At 41.4% G+C, this 16,201-nt stretch overlaps 2 protein-coding genes and 1 non-coding gene across 5 annotated transcripts in view; 1 reads left to right on the forward strand and 2 right to left on the reverse strand.

The window, feature by feature from the left end:
- Window positions 1–313: 313 nt before the first annotated feature.
- Window positions 314–10,429, forward strand: LOC117540695 (zinc finger and BTB domain-containing protein 46-like). 2 transcript variants are annotated; one of them, XR_004568199.1, is made up of 3 exons: window positions 314–1,161; window positions 1,281–4,899; window positions 6,009–10,429. XR_004568199.1 is itself a non-coding variant. In XM_034207477.1 (2 exons), exon 2 carries the CDS (start codon window positions 6,044–6,046, stop codon window positions 6,446–6,448), a length of 405 nt encoding a protein of 134 aa, XP_034063368.1. In that variant the 5' UTR covers window positions 4,723–4,899; window positions 6,009–6,043; the 3' UTR covers window positions 6,449–10,429. The 2 variants fall into 2 exon arrangements, 1 of the variants encoding a protein (XP_034063368.1); XM_034207477.1 differs by lacking the exon at window positions 314–1,161 and having other exon boundaries at window positions 4,723–4,899.
- Window positions 5,411–5,482, reverse strand: trnae-uuc. The gene has a single exon. It is a non-coding gene; the product is annotated as a tRNA-Glu (tRNA).
- A 210-nt stretch (window positions 10,430–10,639) lies between the features above and the next one.
- si:rp71-79p20.2 (zinc finger protein 704) overlaps window positions 10,640–16,201 on the reverse strand; it is a 42,860-nt gene continuing 37,298 nt past the window's right edge. The window contains exon 8 of one of the 2 annotated variants that reach the window (XM_034207473.1): window positions 10,640–16,174. In XM_034207473.1, coding sequence (XP_034063364.1) covers window positions 16,063–16,174 — 112 coding nt within the window. In that variant the 3' untranslated portion in view covers window positions 10,640–16,062. The remainder of the gene's footprint in view (window positions 16,175–16,201) is intronic. The other variant, XM_034207474.1, reaches the window with a different exon arrangement.

Consider the following 16,201-nt stretch of genomic DNA (forward strand, 5'->3'; position numbering starts at 1 on the left):
TGACGTTTGTGCCAGTGTGTGTGTTTGTGTGCGGGTGAGTGTTTTAGGAGCAGCATTTGATTTCAGTGGACCTGCCTCCCAAACAAGCCCTCCCTATCTTGGTGGACAAGCCATCTGTTTGCACAGTGCATGGTGTTCTGTTCTTAGAGAGGAGGAGGAGGAGGAGGAGGAGGAGGAGGGGAGGAGGAGGAGGAGGAGGAGGAGGAGGAGGAGGAGGAGGAGGAGGAGGAGGAGGAGGAGGAGGGGAGGAGGGAGGAGGAGGAGGAGGAGGAGTGTAGGGGATGAGGGATATGGGTGGGGGCTAGTTCTGAAATGAAGTTTTGCCTTCACCTGCCACTGTGGTCAGGTCACTGAACATTTCTATTTGCCACTCATTATTTGTCTGCCACTTCTAAAATCGATGTAGAACGCTTAATTGACAATGCTAAAATGTCTTTTAAAATGCCATAAATTAAATCATAGCATTGTATTCCATTCAAGTCATAATAAAGAATGTCTTAAAAAAGTTGTAGGTATAGTAAGGTATGTAATATAAAGTCCTCGTTGTGCATTCCATAAAAAAGTCATATATAAAGTCATAGTTTAGTATGATCATAACCAATCATTGACAAATCAAAGTATAGTAGTTTATGTGAAAATGTACAGACAATTTCCTAGTATATAAATCATTAACAATACCATAGTATAGTTTATCGTAAAACAATTATAAAAAAAGGAAGGATAGAGTTCAGATGGGGTGTACATGAGAAAAGGGAGAGGTCTTTAGGGCGCCTTGCTGTATCAGGCAGATATTATTATTAATACAGTAGATCAAACTTACTGCTCGTTCTGTGTCTCCTAGGAAGCCATCCAGGATCTGTCAGCTCTTTGCAAGATTGTGTTTGCTTGCTAATCTCTAACAATGTATCCGTGTCTTTAAATCACTCTGATCCATGTATGTGTTTCTCTTCTTTTCTTTACTGCTTTCATGTCTTTGTTATTGTGTTTCTCACAGACTAAAGATTGTCTTCGCAGACTGTCTCACCTGCCTGCCTCCTGCATGCCCAGACAACAATCCATACAGAACTTATTAATGTGTGTGTGTGTGTGTGACATAACAAGATCTTTTGTGCTTACAGGAGGGTGTTAAAGACAAAGAAGACATGAAACAGTTCAGCACAGGTATAGTTTAGGCTTTACATTGAAAGCATATCACACATTGAGATAACTTAAAGAGAGAGTCTTGCCCCCTTTTATCTATTGCTCTCACTTCCCACCTCTTTTCCTTCTCGCTATCTCAGCCTTGGAAGGTGACCAGTCTCCGGTGGAGAGGATCAGATGGGCGGTGAGAGCTGTGCTGGGGGGTTGACTGTTCCTGCATCAGTAAGCGTGGGCTGCCAGAAGGACTAAAGGGCTGACGGTGCTGGGCGGCAGAGGCTGGGTCAGGGAAAATGGTCCTGCCAGAGCCCGGTGCCTGGCCCTCTCAGGGGTTCGCCTGCTCCCTGTGCAAAACGGCTGTTCAGCAGCCTGGAGCATCTGAGGGAACACGAGTACCACCACACCCTGTCTCTGATGGCCTTGTCTCTGGACTGGCCAAACATGCAGGGTCCGCACCACCAACCTACTCAGCTCCGTCACCATCCACAATCCCAGCCTCTTCACTTCTTCCAGTCTCTCTGCCGCCCGCACAGTGGGCCGAGCCCACGTCGGCCCGCTCATTTGCTCCCCAGTGCCCCGCAAGCTTCACCCTCAAATCAAACGCAGACAGACACGAGAAGACCATCCACTTCAAGAAGAAGCTGATGCAGTGTGTGTGCTGTATGAAACACTTCAGAGACCGCACCGACCTGCACAGGCATCTGTCCTCCGTGCACTCCAAAGAAAGAGGGCACACCTTGCCCCGCCTGTGCCAAGGCTTTTAGCACCCAGAAAAACCTGGCGACACATGTTAAAGTGTGCTGCCAGATGGGGTCAACGCCAGGAGCTCTGCTGGGAGGCAGCACTGGGATGGAAATGACTCAGGGTGGGGTTATAGATTCCCTGTGGAGGTTTTCTCATGAGAGGAAAGTTGACAATCATGATCTCAGTATCAATGTGGAAAATTGAGGCAGACTTTGTGCACTCATTTATACCCATCAGTTAGCAGCGTATCCTCACGTGTTTACGTTCACCAAGATGCTCTGTGGCGCAATTGCACTAAGAAAGAAAACGTGAACACATCATCTTGGGACACCTTTTTTAAATTGTGTTTCTTTTGTTAAATATTGTTTATATATGTCAGTATTTTTTTAACTAGAATCAAGAGCTTACGTCAACAATGGACAATTGCTATGCAAAGCTGAGCTGTTTAATGAACTGACAGTTTCTTAGTTATCTTTGGGTTTCGGAAAGGTTTCAGTTTGCACTGATTGGACAAAAACAGGTGAATAACCTTTGGTTGCGTTGCCAAGTGGGTCGAGGGGGGGGGTGGGGTCGTTCCGTCTCACCAACCTAAAGCACTTGTCTGGCTCTCTGTCGCCAGTCACCAGTCTGACTAAACTCTTCTCTCCTTTTTAGGCAGAGAGATCTTTATCTGTGTGTCCACCCCTGCACTATGGGCACAAAGACACTCAGGCTTTACTTTGGCTCACAACCCACACAACCACACCACCTGCAGGAACTTTGTACAATTGCAGCATGAGAGCAGAATAAAGACACAAAGTAGATTATGTCCAAGGCCAGTGATAGCTCAAAAATGGCTTGAAAACGAAATGGGATGGTGGTTACTTTTCTTCAAACTGAAACTCAAAGAAAAATCACGAAGTAATTGTATCACCATCCCCACTGGACACGTAGAGTCTCCGTCTTCAGTTATCCCTCTGACATGATTACCTTCAGTCATTGCTGTCAGATAGTGGCAGATGGAGGGGATGTGCCCAATGAGACAAAGCGTGCTAAAACAATAAAGCAGTAGCAGCTCAGATGGGGGTTGGGTGGTGTGTTCATTTCTCTCTCCTCTGTCCTTCTCCTCCGTCCCATATCTGTAAGTCCTCTGTTGGCCAGAGCTGGACAGTAATTGGTCCTTCATGGCTCTGTCCCCTCTTGACCCCTGACCTCTTCATCTGAAGAGGAAGTAGGGTCAGAGGGGCAGATGAGCATCGTGATGCCACTGCTGCGGACAGATAATGGTTTGGTTTGTGAGACAAGTGGTTAAACGCAGGAGAGGAATATTCCTGTCGATGGTGAAGACAGTAACGCAGAGGGTGTTATAGAGCTGCAGGATATTGGAATCAGCATGAGCATTGGCTTCAAAATCATCGCTAATGTAAATTCACACCAATTTCTGCCAAAATGTTCTCAGCAGGCCTGTAACTATAAACCAATATATTTCCTTGATACCAAATGATAACGCTGTTTTTGTGAGTATCCAAATGGAAGACATCCACCTGTGTGTCCTTCTAATAGTCTACAGTCGCTCCAACACATAGGACTATTTCTGTGGCTCAGTAAAGGAAGAAAAGGTGGGGAATATGCTGTTGTGTAAACATACACACCAAGTACTCCCAAATGCCAAATCCTTTCTAATATGACACCCCAGGTAGGGTGTCCTAGCCAGCAGAAACCGAACTGGCAGGCTCAGAGAAGTCAGGAACTCTGCAGAGAGAAGCCAGTCAGAAGAAATGGCAAATACTGTAAAGGGTGTTGTGTGGCTCGTTCTGTAAATGTGTTGTAAATACTGAAAAGTATTTTACTCCAGATTATACTTATTTTCCTTGGGAAAAAAACACATTTTGTACAGAGATAGGACATTTTTAATAATCCTGCTTGTAGTTTTTGATGCTGTAATTAAAACTGTGATGCAAAGTGAAATGAAAACCTCTCCGTAGTTCTTTATCTTTTATCCGTGCCGTGCATATCATTCACACAATCATAAATATTCCTTTCTTTGTCTTTTCATTTTAAACTCACCGCTCAGCAGAATATTTTCTGAATAAGATGTCCGTATCAGTTTGTGCATTTGATGTGTGCTTGCATGTTTTTGTGCTGTTGAGTGTTTAAATCAGGGCAGAAGTCGATTTGCAGATTGAGGTAATTATATTGTATCACTTTAAGCCTAAAACCCTAAACTGTGTGTGTGACCCCACCTTTCTTTACAGTAGTTATGTTGTGTTGTGCGTGAGTACCCGACATCCAGTCCTGATCTCTCATGGTCATACACTGTATGCCTTGACTGCAAAGCTTTTCAACACACAATCTGTTTACTTTGATGCCGTTCACCTGGCCTAACAACCATTTGAGTCTAGACCTGAGATTATTGGGCCTTTCCACACCTCTAAGATTGTGACAAGTTATTAACATTAGTTTTCTGTTCATTTCATTGCTAAAGCATCTCTTTGTGTGTGTGATTTTATTTCCTAGCCCCCAGGGCCTCTTGTCATTGTCTGTGTTTGTCTTTCTGTCTGTGTATTGCTGTCCATAGCAGAGACCCTCTAGAGCAACTAAAGCAGACTGACTGTTGTGTGTCGTGTTTATAGTATCTCTTCGCCTTTATTGCTTTAGTATGGAGGAAGAGCTGTTGCCAGGGCAACTGTAGCTTTGACTGGGATTGGGGTGACCATGGGAATTGATGGTACATTTCTAGTCCTTGCCGCTAATTAAATGTAATAACTGAAAAGTAAACGTCTTGGTTTATTTAAAAGAGCTTAATTGAACACTAATCCTTTTTTGTATTCTTTTTTTCTCTCCCTCTTGCTGTCCTTACAGTGAATGACTTCACCGTGATCCGTAAAAAGTTCAAGTGCCCCTACTGCGGTTTCTCTGCTATGCACCAGTGCATCCTAAAAAGGCACATGCGCTCCCACACCGGCGAGAGGCCCCTACCCCTGTGAAATCTGTGGCAAGAAGTTCACCAGGAGGGAGCACATGAAGCGGCACACACTGGTGAGTGCAGCTATCCGATCACCCGCAGGAGACAGTCAATTACACATACATTGGGTTTTTTATGGGCGTCTCTGGGCACACCTTAAAATATTGCAATATACACACTTTTTGAAATATCCAAATCTTTCAATGGCATTTAAAGGAGCCATAACTGTCAGACAAATGTATGATAAACAAGACAGGCTTAGTGTTTGAGGAAGGGTTGAGAGGTTTGACGACACCGCAGCAAAATCCACGCTCTGAGGGCAGACCACTCGAGGGGGGGGGGGTTGGGCAGAATCACCTTCACCACACTGCTCACCTGTAGAGTCACAACATCTCTAACACTAGCTGGTGTCTATAACTTTGATCAACATAATATATTATGACTTTGTTTATGACATTTTAAACATGCTTTGCATTGACGTACTATACTAGTTTTTTCGACATGTATTACTTTTTCAAATTTTGGACAGACTATCCTATGCCTTTTTTTCAAATGTTCAGCATACTATATGAGACTTTTTTTCACTTCCCATACCGGGAGTTGAACCCGGGCCACCTGGGTGAAAACCAGGAATCCTAACCGCTAGACCTTATGGGACAATATCTCATCTATTTTCATTCATTTTAAAAACATACTATTCAATATATTTTTGTCAACATAATATACTTTGATTCTTTTTTCAAACCGCGACATTCTATACTATGACTTTTTCTGATTTTTGAACATACTATATATAACTGTGACTTTTATTGGCTTTTTTGGCTTTATTTTCGCCATAATACTACTACTATACTAATCCTATAGTTACTTTGTTTCACAATATTTAAGATACACGTACAATGACTTACTTCGACAAACGTTACTTTGCCAATTTTTATTTTGACACATACCGTACCATACCATTCTATAGCCTTTTGTTCATTATTTTTAAACATAAAGCGCCACGTAAACCAAGCCAAATTAACAATAGCAGATTGCAAAGCCAGGGTAACACATTTTGTCAAAATATACTTTTGTTCAGGATATGCAGGGCTGATGATGGAAGATGGTAGGCCTTTGTTTAACCCCTGGCCATAGTGTAAAATATTACATTAAAAAAAACGTTTGTGTTTCCTTTCAACAGGTCCACAGTAAAGACAAGAAGTATGTGTGTAAAGTATGCAGCCGAGTCTCATGTCGGCAGCCAGCGTGGGAATCAAACACGGCTCTCGGCGTCACGGCGTCTGCGCAGACTGCTCTGGCCGAGGCATGGCCGCGCTGCTGGACCACAACGGGGAGGTGGGAGGAGACATCTCCCCCGAGGAGGAGCTGTATCCTGGGGACCGTTTCCACGATGACCAGGCAGAGGTGACGGTGATTGGAGACGGCGAGGAGGAGATGATGGTGGAAGGGGACGGGAGAGATGATGGGAGAAGGGGAGGAGAAGGAGGGAAGTGGAAAGACTCGGGGATGACCTCCGAGGCACACGGCGCACTGGACAATGAGAAGGAGGAGAGCGACTCCTCGGCACAGGAGGGGGAGCAGCAGAACGGGAGCGAGAGGGACTTCGCCTGGATCTCCTAGAATCTGTCAGGCTCCTGTCAGCGGCTCATCAACCAATCTCTGAAGATCTCTTGAGATCTCTCGGGTAGAATCCTCTGCTCTCTTTACCCATTCGTCCAACTGTGGGCAGGCCTTCCTTTGAATGGAAATGCTGTAGGGTAATGCGCGACAATGATCTAAAACCATTACGAGTAACACACAGACACACACTCAAATGCACATACACACAAAACACATACCACACACACACACACACAACACACAACACACGACACACACACACACACACACACCACACACACCACACACACCAACACACACACACACACACACACAACACACCACACACACACACACACACACACACACACACACACACACACACACACACACACACTTTGGCTATTCTCACCTTGACTGCCATAGTAGAAGAAGAGAGGTCGAGAGATGGCTAAGGTGCAAGGCTTTTTCTGCTTACCTCCTTTTACTTCTGATGCAGTGCTTTTGTGTTTCTTTTTCTTGAGGGTTCAGGCCAGAGTCCAGTAGTTGTCTACTCTGTCACAACAGGAATCAACGAGGACGCTGCCAAGGACATGGCCAATGCAACTTTGTATGTTTGCCATCACAATCACCATGGAAACCAAGGATCACTGACAGTGTATGGAAAAAGCCAAGAGGGTGAGGGTGTCTTGGTGCCACCTGGACTGTAATGTTTGTGGGGAAAGTGTCTCTCTACAAGGGAAAGGGAGAGTCTAAATCTATTGCAAAGCTACGTGTGTCGGAGCGGGCAGCTCGACGGCACATTGTTGATGCAGAGTCCTACTGCCACAGACTTGCACTTTAACGACAACTGACTCCTATCAAAGCCCTGAACCCGTGGTTTACATTTTTGATCTGATCTTTACCTAAACAACTCGGTGACCGCACCTACCTTTAAGGATATACTTTATGTCCTCTTGACTGTTATATAGAAATCACTGAATCTTTGTGCAGATTGCTGTTTATATAGCCTATGCCTTTTCGATGGGGTCCTTAATCTTTTCTTTACTTAAGTTAACCACACGGTTTCTGCCAATCCATCCCAACAAATACTGGAGATTTGAGTAATGTACATACGTTTTTGGGGGATTTTAAAAGGGGAGTGTGTGTGAGACGGCAAGAGACGGAGAGAGTGTATGTCAGAGTTTATACACAACGTGGAGATCTGTTTCTGCTTCCCTGGTTGAAGATTCAACAATGATCCACAGGACCTACACTATTAACTCTTTCTGTGTCTCTCACTGTCTCTGGTTCTCTCAGTGGAGGTTGTGATGATGGGACCTGAGAACCATGTCTTTCACACTGAAGGAGGAGCTGCCTTTGTTAAAAAAAAGTTTGGTATCTTTTTCTTTTTTCCTGTCATGTAATATCAGAATATGTAGTCTCCCTCCATGGTTTCAACTTTCTTTTGGTCATATATTTTCTTCGGTTTTGTTTAAAGAAAAGGATCAAATTGTGCTTGAAATGTCTGAGTCTGATAATCTTAGAGAGTGTAATATTAACTGTTTTTGTTTTAACAGCTATTTATTGAAAACCTGTTTGTGGATTTCCAATTATTTTTGAGAAGTCATTCTCTCTCTCTCTCTCTCTCTCTCTCTCTCTCTCTCTCTCTCTCTCTCTCTCGTCTCCTCTCTCTCTCTCTCTCTCTCTCTCTCTCTCTCTCTCTCTCTCTCTCTCTCTCTCTCTCTCTCTCTCTCTCTCTGGGGTGGATCAGGATGGGTGTTTGTATGCAAGAATGCTTGAGTGTCCCAAAAAAAGTCTATATTGATTTATAAGATTATTTCCATGTTTATCTGCGATGTTATGACAATTCAAGTGAGGCAGGTGACATGTCTTATTATTATTATGTTTATCAGAACAATGGTTACTGTTGTTGATGTTACTATTATTAATTATTATTAAGTGCTGGATGCTAAGCTTTATTGTGTGTTCTTGTTTTGATATTTTATATCTTGTACAAGAAAAAAGCTTTTATACTTTGCCTTGTTGTGGACAGCAAGCCATAAGGCTTTTATCAACCTTTTATTGTGCCAGTTTACGCTTTTTCTGTCGTATTTGCTTTTTTTACCAAGGGTAAAAACAACTTCACTGTCAAACTTTTAGATATTGATTGAAACATATATTCAGCACACGCTTTTGCATCACTTAGCCTATGTACACTAATTGATAAATATCAAACCAAAAACAATCTATTACCTTGTATACATGAAGTGCTTTCGTTTTACAGTCTGTATGTGCAGGTGCTTTTTTGGATTTTATTGTTGTGGTTAACAGTTTTGTTGTTGGGTTGTTTTTATTTTTTGAACCTGTCACTATTTGTCACAGTTTGAAAAAGTGCACATGTTATGGTATTATTGTGAATATGAAGAAGGGCTGTGTGAAAGTACCAGCCAGCTTTTGAAGATCGCATCTGAAAACCAAGCTGATCATTTTGTAGTTTCTACTGTCTCACGCCTTGCATGACACACAATCACGTAGAAATGCAGCATGCAGACAATGCTTCCTCTCAGACAGTGTTTCGTTTACATGCTGGGTTTCTATCTGCCATACTGGCGTAAATCTTAACAATAAAAGGGAAAGTGAGCGCTGCAGTAGTAACTCTGGGAAACCTTTTGTCGCCTGTCTGCTACAGGTGACTGCACTTCCCATCAACCCCCACTTAGAAGCTCTGTACAATTTGATTTGTGATGCTTTCTTCACATCTGGCTACCGTCTATATTTTGTTTGTATAATTTATTGTGTTTTTGTTTCGACCCATTTTGTAAAAGTTTTGGGTAGAAAAAAGAAGAAGAACAAAGTCAATGGGGTAGGATTTTAATGAATGTCAATGGTGGGTGTGGAAGGAGCCCATGATCGGCGACAAATCTCTGTCCTGTGGTTCTGTTTAGCCACTGAGAGACATCTGGATGTATGTGTGACTCCCCTGCCCTGCGCTCTTCTCACGACCTGTACTGTATGTCTTCTTCCTCATACTGGGTTGTACTTCAGGAAAAACGTCTGCCATCAACCCCTCAATATGTGCCTCAATGACATTTCACCCGTGTGCTTGTGAGAGTGTGTGTTTCCGAGAGATGTGTATGTGTTTGTGTCGACGGATAGAGATTACTTAGATGCGACCGATCAGATTAGAGGTGCAAAATGTTTCGGAGGAGGACAAATCATGATGGGCGACTAGATTCTCCTTCCCACCATATGTTGATGACCTTTTGTGCCCTGATTCTGTGGTCTTAACTGCATGCCTGTGCTCATTTTGTCATACCAAAGCGACGTCTTCGGCATCTGCACACAACTGTCTCATTCCACATGATGCAAAACTGGAACTGTTTGCTCTATTGCAGATGATTATGGGTATTCTTAGACGTGTACAAATTGCAATCCTCATTTAGCCTGTATAGCTTGATTCACACGTGCAAATCATGAAGCCATAGATATGGGTATATCTATATTCTATATTTCAAATTTGGCGCTTTTTACTTTAGATTTTGTTCTTCTACTAAGAGTGATGTGTGTATACCTTCATATATATGAATTTATATTACGATTATATATTATTTATTTTCTCAAGTTTCAGAGGGTCTTTGATTTGTGAAAGGTCACGCTTGAGGTTTGTTTATTTTCATTGGCAATATTGTTCAATATGATACTGACTTTATATTATCATAAACCTGTGTTTGTAACAAAATGTGTTAAATAATCAAAAAAAAACCTGTCCTGTTTTTACACCTGTTTTGTTTTCGGGCAGATTTATGTGCTCTTGTGCAGATATTTTTTTTCGGTTGACAGTACTGATCACAAAACATTTTTACAGCCAACCATGAGCCTCCTGTTTTGATGTTGGGGCGGGCCCAGCGGCCGTCCAAGCCTCTTTCTAACTTCATGTTTAGTGGAAGAATTAGCTTGACTATTATTTGCAAAAACCAATCAGTCTCAATAAATTTTGAAATTGCTGCTGTAAAGAAGTAACACGTGTGTGCCTTGTCTTCTGTTTGACGGGACAAATGTTGTCTCAACCCTCTGCTGTCCACAAGGGGGAAGACAAGTCCAAGAAAGTAAACACAAAGGAATTCATCCTGACTGTTGATTTTACATGTCCTTCTTTAGAAGATACACAATTATAAACATATCATGCATTCAATATTATTCATCTGATTAAAATAGAATCTGACAGCAGACTTCTTCCATTCAGGTTTATTTTTATTTCTGTCGCATTACATCACATAGATCACATTATTAGCATCATACATGGTCATCCATCTTTTCAAGCACTAGTCATAGGCTTGACATTCACACAAATACTCCTTGAGTGCACCACTCCTCAGCAAGAGCTTCCTCCATGTGCGTGGGACTGCTGATGAAGAAGAGAGGCCGAGCCCACACACAGGAGAAACGTTGCCCTCCAGTAAGACCCGAGGCTGATGTCACGTTTCCTTTTTAAAAAAATGCTTTTAGCTTTGTGTGTCTTTGTCAGCCGGCAACGAGTATTTTGATATTTTGAGGAGAACAAAGTACATCAGCCTCGGGTGATCAGTTACTGGAAGGGGAAATCTAACATATAAAACACTTCAGTGTTGTATCTCCGAACAAAAAACAAAACATAGAGCGATGATAGACATGCAAAAAAACCTCTAATTTAACCAGACAATCAATCAATGAGAAAACTAAAACAAGCAGGAGTCAGTTTTCACACCAGCCAGTATAAGGCTCAGTAAAAACACAAGAGAGAAAAAAAGGTCATCAAATGTCTGACAAATAAAGGAGTAAAATGCCTGGACGAATAATAAAAACGCAGAGGAAGCAGAGAATTGGGAGGAGCTGCCATTGCAATGCATTACATTACATTTGATTTGGAAGGAGATCTATTGGCTTTGCTGCTGCTGGTTTTCACACAGATACACACATTGACATTCAAGAAAGCAGCACATCCATTTCAACATGTGGAAGTAAAAATAAAGGCTTTTTTGATGCACATTTGAAGGGTTTAATTTAGCTTAATAAACTGGGTATAGGCTTGGGTGGGACCACTGTAAAGCTTGATAGAACAACAGGTAATGCAAAAGGACGAGGTGAGAAGAATCACTGTAGTGAGGAGGAAGGATACGCCTGTTAGGAAACAAGGGGAAGACTCTACAAGTGTGCTGTCAGTTGGAATGTGCAGGACAGGATAGATTTACCCACAAAATGAAAATGTTCATTGTGACCAAAGGTCGAATGTTATCCTGCCTAACAACAACTAAACGTCACAACTACAAACAACATTCACAATGATGATAAACACGTTAATAAATGACCATTTGGCAGGGAGAAAGACATTTGACAAATAGCAACAGTGTAAGCAAGTAGCCCAGACGTCACGCAACTGAAGTTAGTTCTTGTTCCCCTATAAAGCATCTCATTGCACAAAGTAAAATTGTAAAGCAATACTGCATGGTTGCGTTATATGATATGATTTAGCAGTGTGGCGACAGCTGTGGGTGTTAAAAGAAGGTTTACTACAGGCAGTACAAACTAGCGAGCAATTATAACCACAAAAAGTGAGTTTTACATTCAACAGGTTTTTTTTCTCCCCTTTGCCTCAAAGCTACAATATACATTGAATCTTTTATGTATTATGTTCACTATAGCTTCTCAATCAAATATTCTGAGCAATTATAATGTAAAAAAGTGTACTTTTCATAAAACAAGATAACAAGGAAACAACAATATATGGAAAAGCCTCACACTTCTCTTTATGTTGCATATTATGTACAAGAAAGCCCTGAAACTGCAAATCCATCCATATCGTCACTGCGTGTCCCGTGTCTGCTCTCCATCAACTTTCCCTGCACAGTCAACTTCAGTTTCTACTCTCATTTCACAGGTCAAACATTCCTCATCAATTTCCACAAGAGCAACTTTGTACCCGCAGTTTTCTTCTGGCCCTGCTGACACAAGCCAAGCTCCAACTGTCTTGTTCATCACAGGCCAGTTTTAGTGCAAAGAAAAACTACAATTACCACCTCACAATGTCATGCCTCCACCAACTAGTCAAGTTGCAGTTTACATCCATGTCCGTCCAGACTCATATAGTATATGTGGACTTTGAGGGGGTTTAACAAAAATTGTTGTGTGGATTTTGTCAGAATTAAAGTATGGGTTATGGCCAAACACCTGTCTTGTCACAGTGATCTTTGACCACCAAAATCTACTCACTTCATCCTAGAGTCTAAATGGACGTTTGTGCTAAATGAAAAGAAGTTACCTCAAGGTGATGATGGTCCACCAGAAATATGAAGACTGGTGAAGGTGAAATAGTGAGCCTGTTAACATATCAAAACATCGGCCTGTAATCCTGCTGGTGAAATCTAAAAGTGCTTTAGATGGAGAGACACCTGATTGAATGTGACACTCCATCAACAAACAGCAGTAATAATGGCAGCAACTACCTCAGCTCAGGGAATCGTAAATAAGAAAGGAAGCATAAATGTTATGGATACAAATTGTGAGTATTGTGAAACAAAACTCCAGGCAATGAAGCAGTGTAAAAGCATCTGTTATCTAGACATCAATGTGTAGCTGCTGACTAAGATCGGTGTTTTCCAATCAGGAGACAAGGCAGGTGCTGCTTTCAGCCCTTGGCACTCCTCCAAGGAAAGGCAGAGTGACTAACTACCTAAGTACCACCCTGTACTTCCCAGTATCACACTTCACAAACAGCCAGTGTGTTCAGTACAATAAATCTGACACAGAGAGCAAGACAATAACTGTGACTTAATGTAAAGTTGACTTGCTAGTAATGGGGGACCCTAGAGGTACAAAACACCCTTTCCCTGACACCCCATTTATTCCATCGGGCAGTGACGACATCCCTCCTGCCCCCTTGAAAATAAAAAAGGAAAATTCTTTCACTTCAAAATGTGTGTATATAAAATGTCCATGTATAAAAACATGTTTTTGCGCAGCGCAACATAGTGCAATTTCATCAGGTAAGTATAGCTTTTTCCATGTTCTTTTCATTGGCACTTTGTGAAGTTTCTGACCAGAAGAGGAGGAGGATTATCTGGGATGCCACTGGAGATCAAGATTTACAGGCAGGCATTGTTTGTATCCAAACAAAATGGTGGGTTATTATTGGAACTGATGAGATATCATTAACTACTATGATCGTTTTCAAGTGTGCTTAATTTATTTGACTTGAAGCCACTAATTAACAGGCATCTGCTTTTGAGCTTTTATGAGAAGTGATAACTGTTCGCCTTTAATGTGGCATCAGCACACAGCTGAGTGACCTTGTGGCGACAGGGGGAAAGCACAGTTGTTTCTATGGCGACAGAGGTCTGAAGTCGTCATGCACCTCAGTCCAAGCTTGTATAGGAGAGGACACTGTGTTTGTCCTACGATGCTTTGGTGATCACGTCAGTGTCAGGAGAGCTTAGAGAGTAGAGGACACAATGCAGACTCTACATTCAAACAGCACAACGTCAATCTTCAAAAATATACATTTACGGTCGTGATTCTGAGAGCAGGTCAGAGCATTTGCTGGTAAGGGGTTTCCCTTTATCCAAGTAGAGGGGCTAAGTGTCTAAAGATAGAAAGTGTCTCATGTTGTACAGATTGTGAAGCCCTTGGAGACAGATGTGTGGTTTGTTTGGTTTAAATAAATACATTGACTTGCCTGTTTTTTGGGAAGTAGGTTATCATCTTGACAAGATCAGTATTGTCTTTAATCAAAATCATTTAAATAAAAAATAAAGTAATTAACGATGGAAAGAATAAAAAAGTTGATCTCTCCTCAGGGTATGCTATAATTATTTCAAAAGTCCTTAAGTATGACTCCTGGTTTGTAGTTAGGTCTTTTACTTTCATTAGTATTAGCACCAGTAGGAGATCAATCCTAAATGTCCTATCCATGCCATATAATGACAATTACAAAGAAGAATTACCTGCTTGGAAGGTTTCATTGTTTTGTTTTTTCATTAGAAACACAATATAGGTTTATAAATTAAAGGGTGCTATTTTCAAAAGATTAATCAATATTGCTCTATTCTTTATTTTTTAAATACAGGTGAAAGGGATATATCAAAAAATTACAATTTCTTACCATACAAATTATTTACCACATGATATATAATCTTAAATTTGGAAGGCTTTTAAATAGAGAGCGCTTGTCATCCAGTAATTTGTTATTACAGATCTATTCTAGAAACATCTTTACTTTCACTCTAGTGAAACATTTGTTTTACTCCACTATCAATCAGTCGACCACCTACACCCTGGTTTGATTCTCACTTTTCATTCCCAAATGTTAGACCAGAACCAAAACTCATTCTAAACGGTTGAAAACATTTACTTAAAAAAGTAGGAAATAGTCTTGTTTCCTATGAAGTTTGGCATCTAGAAATGTTGCAATGCTGGTTAGTGATCGTTATTCTGAAGACTAAAGAACTAAAAACATCTCCTTCTTAAAATGTTTAGAGATTATTTCAAATGACTGATTTATCAGCGGGTTGTTGGGTTCAAATCTCTACATACAAAAGTTACATTAGTCAGTCAAGTTACGTTAGTTACGTTTCAAAGGGCAGTTATCATTCATTGTGGTAAACGATCTCTTTAGAATAACTGGTTGTCAAAGGTTAAAAAACGGAGCCTTTCTGCCTCACCTTAATAACAACCACAAAGCAAGACAATATTAAATGCTATAATTCTGCCGATTGCACAGTGCTAGTTGCTTCAGCTAAACATTGCTGAAAAATAAACTCTATACAAGACATCCACTTTCAGGCAGACACTGACATTTCAGTGATCCTCTATAATACGTCTTATTTCTTCAAGGTGCAAAATAAGAATAACTATCTAATATATTGTGTTCATCTCCAACAAATAGTTTGTTAGGCCAAGGGGAATCTTTTTGTACCACAAACATGTGCATTGTTGCAAAATCACATGAAGTAAAGCTGGCTGTACTGAAGTTGCTTAAGGAAGAGGAAGTCGATGATGAACAATTTGTACTTAAACATAACGTTGCTATCCAGTAAGGCTGCAGAAGACAGTGATGCTAGATTCAGGATTAGGCTTACATTTAAACTGTTGGTTGTATGTGAACAGGTGTTCTGCCTTTGGTAGGGGTGAAGTCCCTTACACAAAGAAAAAGGATCTGCTACAGAGCGAGTACATCTGACCCTTGACCCTCCAAAAAGTCATGATCCACACCATCAACAGTAGACTACAGGATGCTCATATAATCACCCACAGAGTATAACAAAAAGCTTATCTGTAGTCTTTAAACATTGCCTGGAGTTGAGGCTGTGAGAAATGAGAACAAATATCAGGAGATTCCAATTTAAATGTTTTCCTTATTGATAAAAATGTTTCAGTCTTCAAAAAGTCTCAAACGTTATTTTTTCCTGCTGATTTCTATTGTATGTTTTTACCCACCAATTTTATTTTCTCTTTGTGGTTGCAAACAGGGAAGAGAGAAGGCGAACGCCCTGCTGGGATGGAAGAGCAGAGCGCTTCATCGTGGAGAAACTCCCCCTCTTCTCTTCAGTGGAAGAGTCCGTCTACAGCTGTCGCTCAGCGCGAGGAAGAACTCATCTCACAGACACGGGAAGGGGACTGGATTAGTCTGTGAATCTCTGACAGGCTTTTTTCCAGCGACAGGCTGTGCACCACATGTCTCTCTTCTCCATGCCGTACACCTTTCGGCACTTCTTTGCTTCCCCACGGGGTTTCCTAGGTAACAGCAGATGTGATAGCATA

The sequence above is a fragment of the Gymnodraco acuticeps genome, unplaced genomic scaffold (assembly GCF_902827175.1).
Source record: "Gymnodraco acuticeps unplaced genomic scaffold, fGymAcu1.1, whole genome shotgun sequence".
In the NCBI taxonomy this organism is placed as follows: domain Eukaryota; kingdom Metazoa; phylum Chordata; class Actinopteri; order Perciformes; family Bathydraconidae; genus Gymnodraco; species Gymnodraco acuticeps.

Coding starts and splice junctions, on each gene's coding strand:
- LOC117540695 (XM_034207477.1), top strand. CDS start 6,044: ATGCAGCCGAGTCTCATGTCGGCAGCCAGCGTGGGAATCAAACACGGC.